A 17,532-nucleotide genomic window follows, 5' to 3' on the forward strand; every position below is an offset into this window, starting at 1 on the left:
TCTTTGAAAGAGCTGCGCAAGCTGAGCTTGGGGAAGACTCGATTAACTAGGAGATGCGCTGGCAACACTTGCTTCAGGAGCAGCTTTTCTTTATGATAAGCCACACGGAGCCCGACACGTCACTTCACTGCAAGCCCACCCATCTTCCTCTCTCTTTCAGCTGCACATACGAGCACGCACACATTTTCCACAAGCCCTCCTTGCCCCTTACCCCTGGGTAAGGCTGCCGCTACAGTGAGCGTGGGATGAAGCAGCCTGGCACATTTCTGCCCTCACTCCTCGTGCCACGCCAGGATTCAGTATCTTCAGCGGCCCTCCCGTGGCCGGGCCGTGCAGACAGGAGTGTTTCACAGCACTGTCTTCCCCCCTTCGTTTCAGCAGGTGCGATGGCACCTCTGTACAGATCCCACGCACCCTGTCCCATGGAGGTATTCCCCCCAGACGCGCTGCTAGGCACTTTTTCCAAGCACAGGCTGGAAAGCCTGATGTTCTGCAACTCCAGAGGCTGAGGCAATGGCCACGTGCCTCTGCGTTAATCCAGCCCTGGAGATGGGTCCCACCCTTCGGCTTCGGGCTCCGGATCTCTGAGGATCAGAGCAGCTAGCTCGGAGGACTGCTGCTCTGGAGATACTCCTTTATCGAGCAGCGAGCATTCCTCTGATAGCACCGGGGCTGAAGACCACAGGCAGGCGAAGCTGGACGGCAGCCTGGGCTGCCAGGCCCCCTGCCAGCAAGGGCTGCAGATGCGATGCTCGCAGAGGGGATGGATGAGCTCTGAAGAAAGTGCTCAACTGTCTCTCTCCATCTGCTGAAACTGCTTGGCAAAGGAGAGAAGGAATTTAGCACCGCGCAGTCCCGCTATCCCGAAAGGCAAGAGGAAAAAAAAACACAGATAGAAATAAAGGGTAATCAGTAATCATGCCTTTAATAGCTTGTAAATATTTTCTTTTTAAATTCCAGGCAACTAAGATGTACATTTTTTGTGTATATCTGACATCTGAAAAAAATAAAATAAAACAAAAAATGTGACTCTACAATCTGTTCAGTTTCATTTCTTTTCTAAAGCACATAAATTAAAAGTATCAGACACCCCAATATACAACCGCTTTATGAAGGAAAAAGTCTTGTTCTGTTTTTACAGTTCAGTTTCACCTTTTTATCTGAAGCGTTAGCTATAGCTTTAGCTAGATAACTGCCTTACAACAAACAGGAAAACTCAGAACTTAGGCTGTCAAGAAAAACTCAAGAAATTTCCACTCCCTGCTCTCAAACTCCACTTCCCAATAAAGCATCAGAGTAACATTTTCATTTCCCCACTAGAAAATAGAAGACACCCAAAAACCTGTTCAAACACACCTGGGAAACACTGTTTGGACCACAGAGCTTATTAAACTTAAAACGTGAACAGTGCAATGATTTTCCCTTCTGAAACCTACCACGGAACCCGAATTCACATCTGAATGAACAAGGACAGAAAACACCAGCCACGAAGTAGCCTGAGGTGCCTAGGGCTGCTAAATGGCCGCCTCAACTCAATTTAGGTATCCGATAAATGCTCTCGGCTTTGAGAGCACGTGCAGCCCCCGAATGACTCCAGGCGCCACTCAGGTGATTCAGGCTGAGGCCATTTACAATTGGGACCCTTCTTTTCAGCACGCAGATGTAAAAATCTTGGCCAAAGCGCTCCCAGCACCGGGAAGCACAAAGGGCCAGCTCGTGAGCCACAGCGGTGCCAGTACTCGGTGGGGTTCGACCACACAGCTCTGGCCACCACACACCGAGACTGGGGACAGACTTCTTGCTGGTTTTAGTAGGAGCAGGATCATTTTATTAGCAATACTGCATGGGCCTTGACAGAAGGAGGGGATGCTCTTGCCTTCCTCCCACTGGGGACTACGCGGTCCATCGGTCTGGCCAGAAACCGGTGGGAACAGCCTGTGCCCTAGCACAAGGTAGATCGTGTACAGGAAAATGGGAAGCTGGCAGAAACCGCTCACCTAGCTGATGTCTTCGTCCACTTCCCTAGCACAGACTGAATAGGAAACCTCTGATCTAGGGTATAGGAAAACTTAAAGATGAAAGAACTCAAAAATAAAGCGAAAACGTGACCTTTACTGCTTTTATCTCCTGCTGTTTTGACTAAAGAACAGAATCTATAACTGCAGCTAACTCCAGAGACGAATGTACTCTTTCACAGTCTTGTGTGTGTGCAGCACTAAACCAAAGTCACAACTACAGGTGCAAAGGAAGAGCATTAGTCCTCAGAAGACCTACTTTGTGCACTCACCAACAGCTCAAGTTTGCCGATAAAGTTAAGCAAAATAGGTTCATCCTCCTTGAGCACAGAGAAATCTGTCAAACCAGCTTCTATTACAAACAGGTTCTAAACTGACATAAATAATTATAGTCTTGATTAAAAATAATATATTATTCTAGGTTTTTTTTAACTTTTTTTTAGTTTCCATGTAAAACCCCTATACTCTTGACATCTACAAACAAAGACGAAATAAAAAAAAAAAACAGGCACTTGTGCCTTCTCAAGCACTATCGTGGTGTTTAAGGGACACGGAGGAACTTAACAGATGAGATTAATGCCTACAGTGGAAAACGAGTGGAGTTCTTCAAGCTGTTGGCTTTTTCAAGTCTCGGATTTGCTTAATCAGGTAGTTCTTCTCATCAGTGAACTGTTCGTCATCCGTCCTTTCTTTCTGGAAATTGCTCAGAAACTCAATTAGCTTGGGTTGGTTTTTCAACAGGATCTCCACGATGGGCTGTGTTTTGTTTGGACTGGCCACAAAAACCTAACATGCAAACAAAACCAGGCACGGCAGGGAGAGAACGAGAGAGAGAGAGGAACAATCAGTCACACACAATATTGCCACAAGTTATTTTCTCACCAGGCAGCTGAGGGCTGGCAGGCAGACACTGCCGCTGCACACCTTGTCCCAGGGCACGGGGAGAGGAGTTACAAACACGTTGGTTCAACAGCAACCTGAGCAAAGCTATGCCTGCGTGTGGCATCGTTTCCCCTTATTTTTGCTCTTTGTTGATCAAGTATTTGATTGCAAACCCAGCTGCTGAGGGCAGGCTATCAATTCTCAGCCTTTCCTACATGCAACGCTTACTACGCATAAATTAATTATCAGGAGAACGGAAAAGCTTTGTGTCAGGTCTGATATCATTTCCATACTAAACCAGGCCTAAAATTAGACTTGCCAGCTTTGTTTTGGTTTGGGAGACACGTCAGAGGCTTCGCTTCCCCCGGCCTAATCCATCCACGGGAGCGTGGAAATTTACAGCAGCAGGAGCAGCAGCGCCGGGGCGCATCCAGCTCCGGAGCAGGGAGGTGATGTGAGGCTCAGATGCTCACCAGTCCCGTGGGCTTACTGGTCTTGTCAAGCAGCAACTTTAAAGGCTAAGCCTAGCTGTGCTCTGTTTTTTCCTCTTGTAAAACCTAAAACCTACAGCACCAGCCTTCCAACTGGGAACACAACCCCACATGCTGTTTCTTTAACATTTTCTCTGCCTTACGCAGGAAACTCCAGGCCAGCGGTGATGGGCTCTGCCCAGGGAGCTCAGGATGCTGCAGAGAGCGGGGCTGTGCGGACACCGGGCGGAGGGAACGCATGCGTTGCACCCCCTGGCCACCACAGGAGGAGTTCCCACATCTGGCTTGCGCCGAGGTTACCATGGCTGGTCAAACAAAACACTGTCTGAGCGCTTGTGCAACGACATAAATAACTCAAGTTATTCTCTACCCGACGAGAAGAAATTAAGGATGGACAGGCCTGGAAAACGGCCAGTTTCCCTCCGAGCCTGTTCAAACCAGAATAAAAACAAACATCTGCTGACAGCGCTGAATGGCATTTTGTCCGGCCGAGCGCAGGCGGCACGATCGCTCGGCCCAGCCCCGGGGCTGCTGGCTCCCGAGCTGGGGCTCCTCTGCAGGTTTCTCCTCCCTGAGATTTTGGCCACGTGAAAACCTGGGATACATCATGTAATCAGTGCGTTACGTGAGGGGGAACACGCACACACCGTGCTCTGTGTGGCCAGGCCACGGTCCCTGTGAAGGTGGAACATCCCCAGTTATTCAGACCCTCTGCACAGGCGTCCACACCACCTTTCTTTGATTGTCTTGAGCTATCATCTTAAATATATATATATTTATGCCTACTTGCCACCCTAAAAATTCACAACAGTAGCACCCACAGCCCAAACTCTCAAGAGTCCCTTCAGAGCAGCCACCCTACGATAACAGCTTTCCTGCGCGATGCTCCAGTCCTTCAAAATGTAACATCTTGCCAGGGACGCATTTGCCAGCCCGTGGGGAGTTCAATTCCCAGCTCTCGCTACGCTTGATGAACTGTCAATAGCTGATTGTTCTATCGCTGCCTGCTACATTTGAAAGCAACATCCCTTCCCTTGCAAATAACTTTGCTATTCTGCTACTGATCCGTTGTTTCCCCCCCAGTCTGAGAAATGAAGGGCTCGGGAATGCAAATCTGAATGTACTTGACAGCTTTCCTCTCTGTGCCTTATCTAGGGAATATGAATCCTGAAGTCTCGTGGGTATGACTGCTTGGCTCTGGCTGAGACCGCGGCAGCTCATGCTTTCAGCTCCAGCAGCCCCACGCCTCGGCTCCCCATACACTGACCCGCAGGAGGCCATCGTGCTGACGGGGGCTGGACCTTGTAGGGCTTGGGCTGTGGTAAGCCCCACGCCATCCAGACAAGCTTCCTTTGAGAAAAGCAGCACACGAGCCTGCAGGCCGGGGTGAGGAAAACAACCATTACAGAGCTTTGCTGCAAGGTTTTCATTCTGGAGCTCAGTTCCTCCTCTGTGACCTTTTGGGATGTATTACAGAAGGCCTGATCCTAAAGGGCTGGACATCTTCCTTCAGCGAGTATTAGGCCTCTTTACAAAGATGACTAAAGGCTGACTCTCAAAATCAACAAATCTGCATAATTCTTCTCATAAAAACCTATCTGGTCAGAAAACATAACTGAAAGGTTTTAGTGGTAAACCTAGTACATGCCAGCATTTCGTGCTGGTTCTGCAAGTGGCATTACCATACTAAATAATTAAAGGACCTAGTTTAATAGAAGATATCACATCCTGTTTATCTTCCGGCTCGATTATTTATAGATTATTATCATCCCCTTGCAAAACTGTCAGACTGAAAATCCAAACAAAGATCATCTTGACTGCCAGTCTTGCTCAGTGTCAAAAGGGACTCGTAAAGAGAGAACGTTAAATGCCCAGAAAATTCCTGAAATGTTATTCAATGCTTCAGCTAAGCAAACAAAATAAGTTCTGCAAGTATCAACTACTCAGATCCACGAAGGCCAGGGTTAGGACCACCATAACGTTTTGCGTGTAAAAAAGAGTGCCCCATGTTCACAACTCTCTTTTGTAACTCTCTGTAAATAGAAATCATTACTAATGCTAGCTGGAACATTTTTACTGAAATGAATTTTAACTGCAGCTAAAACACTTCACAGAAAGTCCATTTCACCCATGGTTTTACTATAAAAGATCGTGTGTTCTAGAGTACACTTAATTCTGATATATGAGAGAGACCCAAAATAAAGAGAGCACTCATATTAAAATTCCAACTCTAAAAATAGCTGTTTCAGCACAGTTCCGTTTTGTGAATATTTTTAAAAGGACTGGAATGAAAATCAACTCTGAAAAAGTTGCCCAAAGTTGCCTCTTGCTCTCTTCTGCATTAAAAGTCATACACTGTTATTTTTTTTCTTCCCCAAACAAATACCAAAATCGCTTGATTAGAGAATCTGACCTCGTTTCCTTACAATTAATGACCAGCAATCACCGTCCTCTGAGACTCCAGAAGAACAGGGGTTGGATACCCTGGACTGAGTATTTTAAGACTTCATCTGGGGTCAAGCACAATCTTACCATAGCAGGAAACTGCACACAGAAGTGCCTTATGGTTCACGTTGCTTATACTGTAATGCTTTGCATTTCTTGCCCTACAAACTCTCCAGCTAACAGGCAGAGAGGACACATCCACGCACACTTGGGTTCAGCTTCCTATCAAGAGGAAGCCGTCAGTACGGTCAAATTATCTGAGACCGTTTGCAGAGCGAGAGGTAGCTCTGTAATGTACATGGAAGAGAACGGAAAAATTAAGCTAAGGTCACAAAACACAGTGTACCCGGTCTATTTTTAGATTTAAACAGTAAAATATATCTTGCTAAATGTCTGCTTAAGAACAAGAAAGTTACATAATCCCAATTCACCACTCCAGGGTGTTTTCCTCAAAATAAGCTAATTGTTTACGTGAAAGCCAAGAGGGCTCGTTATTAGCTTTTACTTGTAAATGCATTAGGTCAAAGGATGACCTGCACTGCGTTCATGTACATCTGAGAGCTGTGCTCTCCCCTTTGGGCTAACTCACAGCAGGCTCCACTGTCACAAATCCACCACAGGAGCTGGGGAGCCCTTCCTAACATTTGGTCCTCGAAGTGTGGATGCTCAAGGCTGAGACCTCTTCACTGAAATCAGGGCAGAGGAGACTGGTGACTGTCAAAGCCCACAGCCCTGAGTCCCCACTGGAACATCTCTGGGGGAGAAGGAAAGAGGTGGGGTGTGTTAGTTTTTCCTAATGATTAAATGCTGGCTAATCCTCATGCGTACACTGTGTGGGACACACAGCTTTACAAAGTACCCTTAGGATGATGCTGCGAGGCAGAAACTCGGTCTTGCTCAGGCAAAAGGAATAGGAGGAGGAAGGTAGGAGGAAGATCAAGCATCTCCTGGGAGGAAAATGGAAGCAGGCACTGCAAGAAGGCACTCTGTTTGTCCTTGATTTCCCACAGAAAGCATCCTGGATGAACAAATGTTCTCAGAGCCCAAAGAGCGTTGTCAGCCACCAAACACTCCTGCAAAATATTTGTGTACATGAGGTGCTCATCACTTTAGTCTCTGTCTTGCAGTTTTGGATCCTCAATAATAAGAAATTGCCTCACGAAGCTAAGAGTTATATGCCTTTTGGGGGGTTGGCTAGAGCATGGGGAAAGTTGAAACCTGAATGCTTACAAAACAAGCACTTTTTCATTTCAAATGTGTCTAACTGGTGAAACATCTAAATCAGGTAATTTAAACCCCAATCTTTTGGCAGCTCAGACAGAGCAGCAAGTATCTGCTTCTCAGCAGACCTTTGATTTCAAGTAACTGTGGTTAGTCTGCTGTAATTTCAGCCAGGGCTGTAGAGGTGTTTTGCAAGCACAATTTAAAAATGCAGGCACAGTTTAAAATTTATGAGATTAAAAGCTGAGGACCAGATTCCTCTCCCAGTTACATTAGCACAGAATTATTACAGCTGACAAGAGAATTGGGTTCAGGGACAGTAACCCAGAAAGAGTAGGCAGGCACGCTGCAGAGCAGGGCACAAGAAAAGAGAAATGTTCTCCCCTCTTCTCTTGAATATCTAAGGATTTCCTTTATTAATTCTCCAGAAGTTAGAGTAAAAAGTGAAGTCAGAGGAAAATGCTCTTCTCTGACCTTCTCTACAAAGCTAGTTCACAATAGGATTTCCTATAATATATCCTATATCTCCACTGCCCACCTGGGAGAAGCTGAATGCTTCTAGATCCAGATAACCCATGCCCTCAGTGAGGACCTAACAGGGGAGCTTTGCTGAGCTTCTAGAGTTACTCTGGTGTGCTGCTGCTAGTGATAAACAATCTCCAGCTGATCAGATGCTGCTCTGAGCCTGCAGTTCCCACACAACGAACTTTATGCATACGAGATAGAGTAAGGCACCACTTAAATGCTGCTGATGGGTACTACTGAAAAAAACAGCAACATCCCATGGAGGATCGTATCTGAGGACAGAGTTTGGTGCTTTCAACTGAAGAGACGTAACTTTATCATCATGCACTATTTATTTTGCTGGGCACCTGAAGGCCTCAGCATTACATCCACGTGGTAGTGTTGCAGGTGGTTGAGCAAGGCTGAGCCTACAATACCTACGCTCTAACGGGAAGTGGGACACGGCCTGGTGGTAAAGGAAAAGAAGGAAGGAATGGGAAGGAGCAACATCAACACAGTCGCACAATGGAATCCTTACAAATTATTCAAAATCCTTTCAAATGCTTCTTACAATAAGTAAAATCAGCTGTTCCCAAGGCCCAGGCCATGCCTATCATTAGTACAGGACCATGTGTTTCATACACAGAAAGCTGGCATTTGTTCACAGAGTGGCAAGCAGACCCCAATCCTCTGATCCCTTCCCTCCACAGGCATCTCAAAGGCTGCGTTTTGAGCCTGACTGCTCTCTTATCTTGGAGCTACAGACCTCCTGATAAGGAGGAGGAGGAGAAGTTGCTCACAGTGGTTCAGCTGATGATGGAGGAAGTGAGCAAGGGAACAGCTTACCAAGCTGCTTATTTCAGGGAGGGATTTTTTTTTTTTATCTTAATCCTCCCTGAGACTCTTTTTTTTTTTTTTTTTGGTAAATGAAAAGCATTTTGGAGAAGCTGTACATCCTCTAAACCTCCATGCCAAAGACCTGAAAGCTTTTTGCCAAATGAGAGATGGCAGAACTACAGAACTCAACAAGTCACCCTGAATTTGTAGAGGGTAATTAACCTTTCCAGAATAGCATGACTTCTGTTGTGATCTGGTGTCTTTCTTAACCATCTTGGGGAAGACTATCCTCACAGACTCCCCTGTTCAGAAAATTATTAGCAGCTCTATTTGCATAGTTTGAAATTAATACAGTAACTCCAAACTAAAGGTAGTCTTCCACAGCAACAATTCAATTCATGTTCTGATTGACAGCAGAGATCTTTTTTGAGAGGAAAACAGTAAACTATTCACCTGTTAACATTAATCAATGAAAAAGAAGACACTGGTTGGGTCTTGTAATTGTTTAAGACTGTGCTAATGATCAGTGCAAAAGGAAGGAAGGATTAAACTTATTTCAAGCTCAGATCTATCAAATCTTTTTAATACCTTTAAAAGCAAATTTTGTTCACATTGATGCACAGTGCTAGCACTGTCTATTTTTGGTCTTAATGTAAAGTTTTAAGACATTGTGGTTGTTTTTTTTTTGGTTGGTTGATTTTGTTTTTTGGTCGATTGTCTGTTTTTGTTTGTTTTAATATACTTACCCAGAATCACATAGTAAAACACCCAAGAGTTTGGGAAAGGACGCTGGATAACATCTAGGAACCGTGTATTTTGGTACCAGTACCATTCACCTCATCTCTGTGAGGGATTACCCTCAACCCAAAGTGAAATGATGCTGCATTAGATCTCACCTGAAGGTGAGACAAAACAGAGGCTGTGTGATAGAGAGGTTTTCAATAAAGATGTTCTCAAACAACTGACACAACTGTAAACCCTACCCTTCAGCCTTATTTTTGAGGGATTTCTTGAGAAACATTTTTATGAGCAGAAAAGAAAGTCTGCCATCTGTACACCTCCTGCTGTCTCACCTTGAACACGTGGAATGCTTCAAACTGAATGTTGGGGCTTTTATCTCGCAGCAAGTTCATCATCAGCTTCAGATTCTCTGGTTTGCTGATGTATTTTGTCATGATGGCAAAGTTATGTCGGTCCAGAATCAGTTCACCCAGAAGCTATAGAGAAAATTACAAAAAAAGAAAAAAATTTTTAATCAGTTTATCACTTGATTTTTGAAAGCAAAGAAAGCAACAGCATATGTTAATGTTTGTCTTAAGAGTTTTTAATGTCACTACATTAAAAAAAAATAACTAGACTTGTTATCACGTAGTAAGTTACTTAATGCCCATCTTCCAAACATTACAGAAAAAGTTACCACATACGGACTGAATGTAATAGGAGCTGGTGTGAGCCAGCTGGGACAGAAGCAAGTGCAGTGCAACTGTCCCACAAAGACACCTTTAGTTTCACGCAGATTTTACATTAACACATCTATTTGGCCACATCTGCATTCCATGTCAGACCTGGTGCTGCAGTGGCAAGAAGCAATGAAAAAACAGGGACAATGATGTTACTCTCAAGTTCATTTTAACTTATGTTCTGAATTGAAGTACAAACTTCAGGTCAGAGGAAAAATGATGGTGCTTGTTCCATAGGAACAGTCCAATGGCTTCAACAAAGATCCAGGAAATAAAATTCACAGCAAGCTCTTGTATGAAAAGCGTCCCCAAACATTCATTTATTTTTTGTTAGAAATTACATGATTACTTCATTGCCATATATGCATTTAGATATTCTTCATAACATGAATTACAAATTTTCAAGGGAAGCGCTGAAAAATGTTGCTTTACCTTCAAAGATTGTCTCTTTGTTACATAATTCTCAGAATTAATGAGTTTTTCATAATCCTCAAAGATCTAGAGTAAAAAGAAAACGAATGCAGTCAATTCATGTCCATCCTTCCTTCCCTATTTCCTTCTTGTCCTTCCACCCTGGAGGAGCAGCAGAAGCAGCAGCAGTGCCACCCTCTAACACTTCACCGCAATGGCAGGCCAAGCTCTTGTGGCCTTTTTCCTCTGCTTGCTATCATATAGTGAGTTAATGCCCAGTAATACTCATCTGCCAAACGCTACACGGAGCGATACCACATACGGACTGGATGCAACAGAAGGTAGCATGAGCCAGCTCGCACAGAAGTCAGCCAGTGCCTGTACAGCCTTCTTTTACAAGAGAGTGAATCTGCCGCTGGGACACGTGAGTGTGTTTTACTTTCACTTGCAATTTAATGCGGCACCCCAAATTGCTGACAGTGCGTCCCATACTGGCATGTGCCAAAAGCTCTTTGTGAGGTGCCACCTGCCTTCAACACCCTCACTCATTGAAGCACTTTGCAGAATGAGGATCACCAGGAGTAGAGTGCATGCTGGCTTTTTGCAGGTAGCAAAAGAAATCTTGTGGTCAAGAAGACTGAGCAGCCGTGCTACTGTATATGTTCATCGACCAAACAAGCGAAATAAACCCAACACTGTCCAAGAATCATCGAAAAAAATCCTAATGCCCACTATTTATACTTCAAATTTTGTTCCACTGTAGTCCTTCAGTACTAACAGAGGAAAGATGAGCAGAAACACTAACTTTGCTCCAGTTAAGCTACATTTGTGACTCAGCAATAATCAGCCTGATCTTTATTTAACCTTCTTGGTAACTCTAGAATGAAAGAAATAGTCATTGGCCTTTTCACTTTGGCAATGAAATAAAGAATAGCTAAGGTAACACAAGAACATAACCTGTAGTCTCATTCCATTATCCGTATCAGACTAATTTCCGTTGATTCCAGTGGAATTTTTTTGACTGAAATTTGATTCAAAACAGAGTCAAAAAGTCAAAGTGAAAAATGGCAACAAACCAAGGGACTGATTGATTTAGGATGGTAAGGAGAATAGTGACATCTCTGTCTCCCACTTAGGTGCACATAATTTTCAGTATCGCTAAAACTTCTTGCAGTAACTCTTCTCCTCTGTCCCAGAGTATTACAAGTCACACTGGCATGGCCCTATCAATGCTGGAATACCACAAAACTGTTTAAAAATGTGAACACTTTTCCCCATGGTCTATCTAAATACTGTTTGCGGTTCCATTCACCTATGAGGAGATACAGTACAGAGATGAATAATACTTGTTTTTAAACTTTGAGTTCTCCTGAAAACTTGGCACCTGTCCCCTGTGGATGTGAGCAGTGCGGATACCTGTATTTCAAACACCACATTTAGTAAAAGCAATGCTTAGTTTTGCAGTCCTGCATGACTATTTTATGTGGAGCATGAAATCCTCCACTACTGAAAGCACACTTCTTCTAGCTAAGCATGAAGAGATATTATAAAGTTCTTCTGTCATTTGTACTTACTGTATCGTAGTTTTGTTCCAGAAATTCTGCTACCAGTAACTTGTGTCTTGTTAACAGGTCCTGGAGAAGAGCAGAGAAAGGTTCCCTTAGAGAGTTTGCCCATTCAATTTTCCCTTTTTTCTCTAATACATTTTAGTATTTTTTTTAGCACTTCATCTTTTAGAAGATATTTCCAACATGATTTCCATAAACAAAAAACATTTAAAGATGATACCGCATGGAATTCAGTTGTGTGTTTATTAGCATTTTAATGAGAATTCATTCAGTGCAGAATCAACATAACAGAATCAACATAAAGCTATTCCAAAGCTCTTTATATTCCTTCTTCCTCCCACATTTTAGCCTTATTTTTTCTGGTCATTGTGCACAGTACTTACAATAAACTGGGGTGAAGGAAAGGAGGAAAGCAAAATAACCCTTTACGGAGGGATCAGCTTTGGTCGCACAACCAAAAGGGATCTCCATTCTGCCCCACAACTGGAAGATTATGATAAGTTTTATCGATTGCTACTGCTCATGTCCATCGAACGCAACAAGGCAGTCTCAAATTCAACCACTGGATATATACACTTACTTATTTAAAACCTACAAGTTAGGCACAAATCTAAGCTAGCAACCCAGGTTCCCTCCACACCCACTCCATCCCCAAAACAGGGGGTCTTAGGTCTGTTTTTCTGCCTAAGGTGGGCTTTCCAACACAAGCAGCAGCAGAGACCTTTTAGGCAGCTGAAGTTGCACAGCAGGCATCCCATCCTAAAAGGTGGGTAACCAATTCAGATTTAAATTGGAGCAACCTCTCTCTCAGAATGGGAATGCTGGTGCTCAGCAGCAGAGATGCAGATGTTCAGCTCCAGGAGAAATCAAGTCTCTTTACTGCATGAATAGCTATAACTGAAGTGGCCAGTTTGAGGCATTTAAGTTTAATTTGTATCTTATTTCCTCTTTTAAAACATAACACTGATGACAATAAATGCCTGATGAGGTCCATTCAAGTCGCTTTTTTTTCAGTGAATCACTTTCTGGTATCTTTTTCATCATCTTTTCCTTGGTTTCCTTAACCACAGTCAGAGACCTAAACAGCATTGTTGAAGTACATGCACCGCCACATCCTCTACAGCATCACAAATAAAATTAATTCTTTACATACTAATCCTTTAATTTATTTTTACCATAAATTGTAAAAGGAAAGCAGGGTGCTACAAAATGCAGTACATTACGTTTTAATACAGTCCTTTATTTAGCAGGATTGCAACGATACCAGTTTAAAAGGCTGAACATAAAAAATATAATTCACAAGCTTTGATGCAGGGCACTTAGGAGGCAAGTACAACATTTTTTCAATAGGGGGCACAAATGGAATATAATCCAAAGTGAGTTTTTCACAGAAAATCACAAGACAGTGTGGAGCAGCAGTATTCCATCAGCACTCTTTCCACCCTCTCCTGGTACCCTCCACAGCTGACTCTCTAAATACAAGCTGTTTTCCTCTGCATTTTTAGCAGCTCTGTTTCCCCTCTGCTGTGCACCTGGCTGAATTTAATTAAGAAGTACCTCTCAAGTTCATCAAAAATTCCAATACTTTCCTACTATAAATATCCTCAAACTTTAATGCACATTTAATTAAACCCTCCTCTGGTGCATAGACTATCCAAGACTTTCAGCTCTCAACCAGACACCCTGGTGGCAACACTGCAAACCCAAAACAGGGGAAGCAGAACTGAAAACACAGAGTTCAGTAATCCAGCCAGTAAGCAACCACAGACAGCACTTATTTATATGGTATTAGAAATGAGGTAGTTCCACATCTCATGATTCAATTGCTTCCATATCACTTCTTGCTGTTCCAGCTATTTTAGAGTAATAGTCAGATAGAAGATGAAATGAACAGCTGGTTTATTTCCAGAACTGGCCATGTATCAGGTGCTAAAACGTAGTTTTAAAAAAATGCAGTTTTATAGATTGCCCCAAGCATTTTAAGAGGTGATTTCTCACCTATGAACTGCCCTCTTACTCCTCTCTTTCCAATGCACGTGAGGATGTAGAATCCTATTTTTAAATCCTGCTAAAAATACACTTGGATCACAGTGGACAGAAATAAGTTCCACAGCTGTAGATCCATGAAGGTCAATCAATCCCTCTTGCCTTGGGAGGGTCACAGCAGCCTGTAGCCCCTGTTGCAGCTGAAGCGACCCATGTCTACATCCTACCTCCTGGTTGGGGTAAAAACCATCCCCATCACTCAAACACATGTTCTGCTGTCATGCTCAGAGCAGGACCTGGGCAAAAGATGCAAATCTCTCCTGTCAGGCTGGGAACAGAGTCCAAGAATACTTTTTCTGACGAGAGACAAACACTCTTCCAAAGATAGGGTAAAACTCCAGAAATAGAGGATTTAAATAGTTCAGTTATGGTTCAGCTTTTTTTCTTTTACAGTCCTATACACATATTTTTACTTGTCCAGATTTCTTTGCTACTTCCGCTTTCATAACATTTACCAAATGAACACAACGGCAGCACAACCTAAAACAATTGAAAGACACTGCTATTGATTAACGGGTGGTTTGAATTTTTAATCCTGATCAACTCATTACTTAAGAATGCAACACTATCTTCATTCTGCAAATCTCTACCCCATTCAATAGGTAAGTGAAAACTGAGGCCAGGTCTCAGTTATGTGTTAAATTGCTGAGCTAACATTTCTTACAGTTATTCCCAAGATCTATCTAATCATATTTATAATTAGCTCTGAGAATAAAGAATGAACAACTCGTTTCTATGACAGCAAAGAACCCAATGATAGAGGGGGGGAAAAAAAAGAAAAAAAAAAAAGGAGGAGTTAGATCTATATTTAGATGATTCTTTACCTGGAAAGAATTTTCCCATTTAAGTTATTTTTCAGAAATAAACCAGTCTTCCCTGTATATTTTGGCTCAACAAGTACACTAGCACCTTGCAGGAAACACGATGGTCACATACAAATTCCAAGAAATTTGGCAAGCTTCACCCAACTTCATTTTTAGTACAAAACACAGACTCTGTGAAGAGCGTAGGCCACCTGGATCCCAGCATTCAATCCTGCAGCAATGGGCAAATCCTACCTACTGCTTTTGGGCCACTTCTGCTGCACTGAAGGGACCAACAGAGCATCACCAACAGCCACAGACTTACCAGGAGGCCAAAGCAGGAAATGGCAGCTGGCCCTTTCTAGCTTTCCCTCATGTCCTCCATCACAATTAAGCTTATTTGTCACTTGGAGATAGGAAGGTGGCAAAGTTTTAATCGTGACTAGAAGTTTCATGACATTTCTCCTTTGATCTACCTTTCAAAATGTTCAACGTTACCAGTCTCAAATCAAAAGACAAAAGTCCCTGCGCCACCACACAAAACTAGGGCCACTGTAACGTCAAGCAAGCACCTTTGCAGTCCTTGTACCTAACACATCTTAGCAGTATGGTCCTTACACTGTACCACGGGCCACAAGTGTAAGCATGCAGACATGTAAAAATAATCAGGGGCACAGCATTAGTCTAAACAAAGTGCCAGACTCAGAAGGCTCAGCGAAAATTACAGGATTTCAAAAGTGAATTAAATGATTCCTTCTATTTACTGTTTGTGGTTATGATGGGCAGTGGTTTTATTTGTGGGGAAGGTTAGAAAGAGAAGAAAGGTTATGTGGTCTACAATAACTGCACATAATGAATGATTAATTTGAGCTTTAAATGGTTGTATTAAAGGCCTTAGGGTATCAAGATGAAGAACATCAGTGAAACGTAAATCTGCACTGAATTAAAGTCTTTGCAGACTTGATCGCTGCTGTGACTCCTTTTACAAACTGACCAAGGACTAATTATATCTTTTACTGAACAATACAAAAGCCAGTTCAAATGCTTAAATATAGTATTCAATGATCAGTACTGATGGAACGCCATTTTTGACTCAATACTAACGTGCAGGTATCAAATAACTTACCTTGAATGTAGCAAAGGCATCAGAAGCTATATCAAACGTCGACATTTCCACATATTTGAAAAAGTCTCTGAATTGTTCCGAAAAAAGTATGATTTTGGCCAATGGTTCATGTCGGATACACTCTCTCAGCATAATTCCACAGCGTAAGGCAATGTTTGGGGATTCGTATCTGGAGAACGGAAGGAAACAAAAAAGATCAAACCATAAAAGACCAAAAACAGATAGACAATTTTATAGCAATAGGGAAATTTGTAGCATATGAAATATGTGCCAGAGAGGGCCCAGCACATGCACAGTGTGTCCCTCAACCAGGGCAGCTTCAGGACTACAGCTCATAATGCCAGAGCTGCCAGCGTTTCCCACTCCTAACCTCTGTCTTTACAAGCCAACGCACATTTCAGTATAACTGTGCATTACACCTCCTCTCTGTGAAGACTGTAGGGAGTGCGTAAGGTTTCAACAGAATTCCTTCAGCCTTCTTTCATTTATGAGAAAGCAAAGCCCATATGGTACAATAATTTCCCTTTTCAGATGTAATTCTGAGCTTCTCAGTTTATCCAAGAAAAATACAGCACCTCATGGCCACCCAGCAACTCCCACTCTTCTAGAGAACATCACTCTCAAATATTAATGCCTAATGAGGAAGGTAGGAAGAGTTTAACCTGGCAGTCTACATATGATTAAGCTTTTTGTAGCTCTGAAGATCTTTCCTGCAGTTGGGGAGGAATTCTGCTCAATCCCCCCCCTCTGCAGAGACAAAGGGTTTGTTCAGGAGTTGAATATTTGTTCCTCAAGTTACAATCCCATTACGGCACAGACAATGTCACAGATAGGAGCCAGCACACTTCGCAGTCTTGGGAAGGGAGGCAGAGGGGAGGGAATTCAGATAACCTTCTATTTCTATAAAGTCTTGATGTCTTTAATGTTGGAGTTAATCTGAAACAAAGCTGTTAGAAACACAATTTGGAAGAAGGAAAAAAAAAGCAATCTAACAGTCAGGAAGGACTTGAAGTGAACTTCTTCCAACAATATTCAGTCATGTGAAAGTGATGAAGTCCAAGGGGACAGAAAGCACACACTGTTTCAATAAGCTGGCTATACTATATCAGAACTGTGTATTATCACCCAGAGCTTATCAGCATCATTTTTCCTTTTCACAATTAATTCCTAGCACTAGGCCAAAAAAAAAAAAAAGACAAAATGCCATCTGTGCTGTAAGTGAGTGGGCCCTCAAATTTACCACCAGCATGCAATTTAAAAGAATTTTAGTGTTTTGAGAGCATACCAGAGCTGCATACTTCAACCTGATGTCAACAATAGTTGGCTTAATGAAAAATGAACCACTATTCCAAAAAGGCAAATGAAACTTCCCACCCTCACAAGTAAATGCGTGCAGTCAAGCCCCTGTTTGTTTCCTTTTGGGGAGCATTTGCAACCATGAACTTAAAAGCCTTTAGCCAACAGACGTGCCGCTTTCTGTTAAGGCACACCTCTCCTCTACTCCATTAACAAGAATACTAATTTTCAAGCAGAAAGAGGCGGAGCTACTCCTAGGAGAGCAGCCAGGAAAATATTTAATACTTGGCTAAGGAATATTTTGTTTGGAATAAAAGCAAATTACATTGTTTCCAGCACAATAACTTCTTAAAACACAAGCATCAACAGAATCATTCTTAGTCAAATGCTCCATTATCTAGAGCTGGGTTATGGACCTTTGACTGTT

General features: G+C 42.8%; 1 protein-coding gene across 7 annotated transcripts in view; it reads right to left on the bottom strand.

Annotated features, from left to right (window-relative positions):
• Positions 1–899: 899 nt before the first annotated feature.
• CAB39L (calcium binding protein 39 like) overlaps positions 900–17,532 on the bottom strand; it is a 62,994-nt gene continuing 46,361 nt past the window's right edge. For all 7 annotated transcript variants that reach the window (XM_083796249.1, XM_083796250.1, XM_083796253.1 and 4 more), the window contains 5 exons: positions 15,810–15,978; positions 11,841–11,900; positions 10,288–10,353; positions 9,469–9,612; positions 900–2,801 (listed from right to left, as the gene is read on the bottom strand). In XM_083796249.1, the coding sequence (XP_083652375.1) occupies positions 2,622–2,801; positions 9,469–9,612; positions 10,288–10,353; positions 11,841–11,900; positions 15,810–15,978 (619 nt within the window). In that variant the 3' untranslated portion in view covers positions 900–2,621. The remainder of the gene's footprint in view (positions 2,802–9,468; positions 9,613–10,287; positions 10,354–11,840; positions 11,901–15,809; positions 15,979–17,532) is intronic.

Source organism: Anser anser (assembly GCF_964211835.1).
Source record: "Anser anser genome assembly, chromosome: 1".
Lineage (NCBI taxonomy): Eukaryota > Metazoa > Chordata > Aves > Anseriformes > Anatidae > Anser > Anser anser.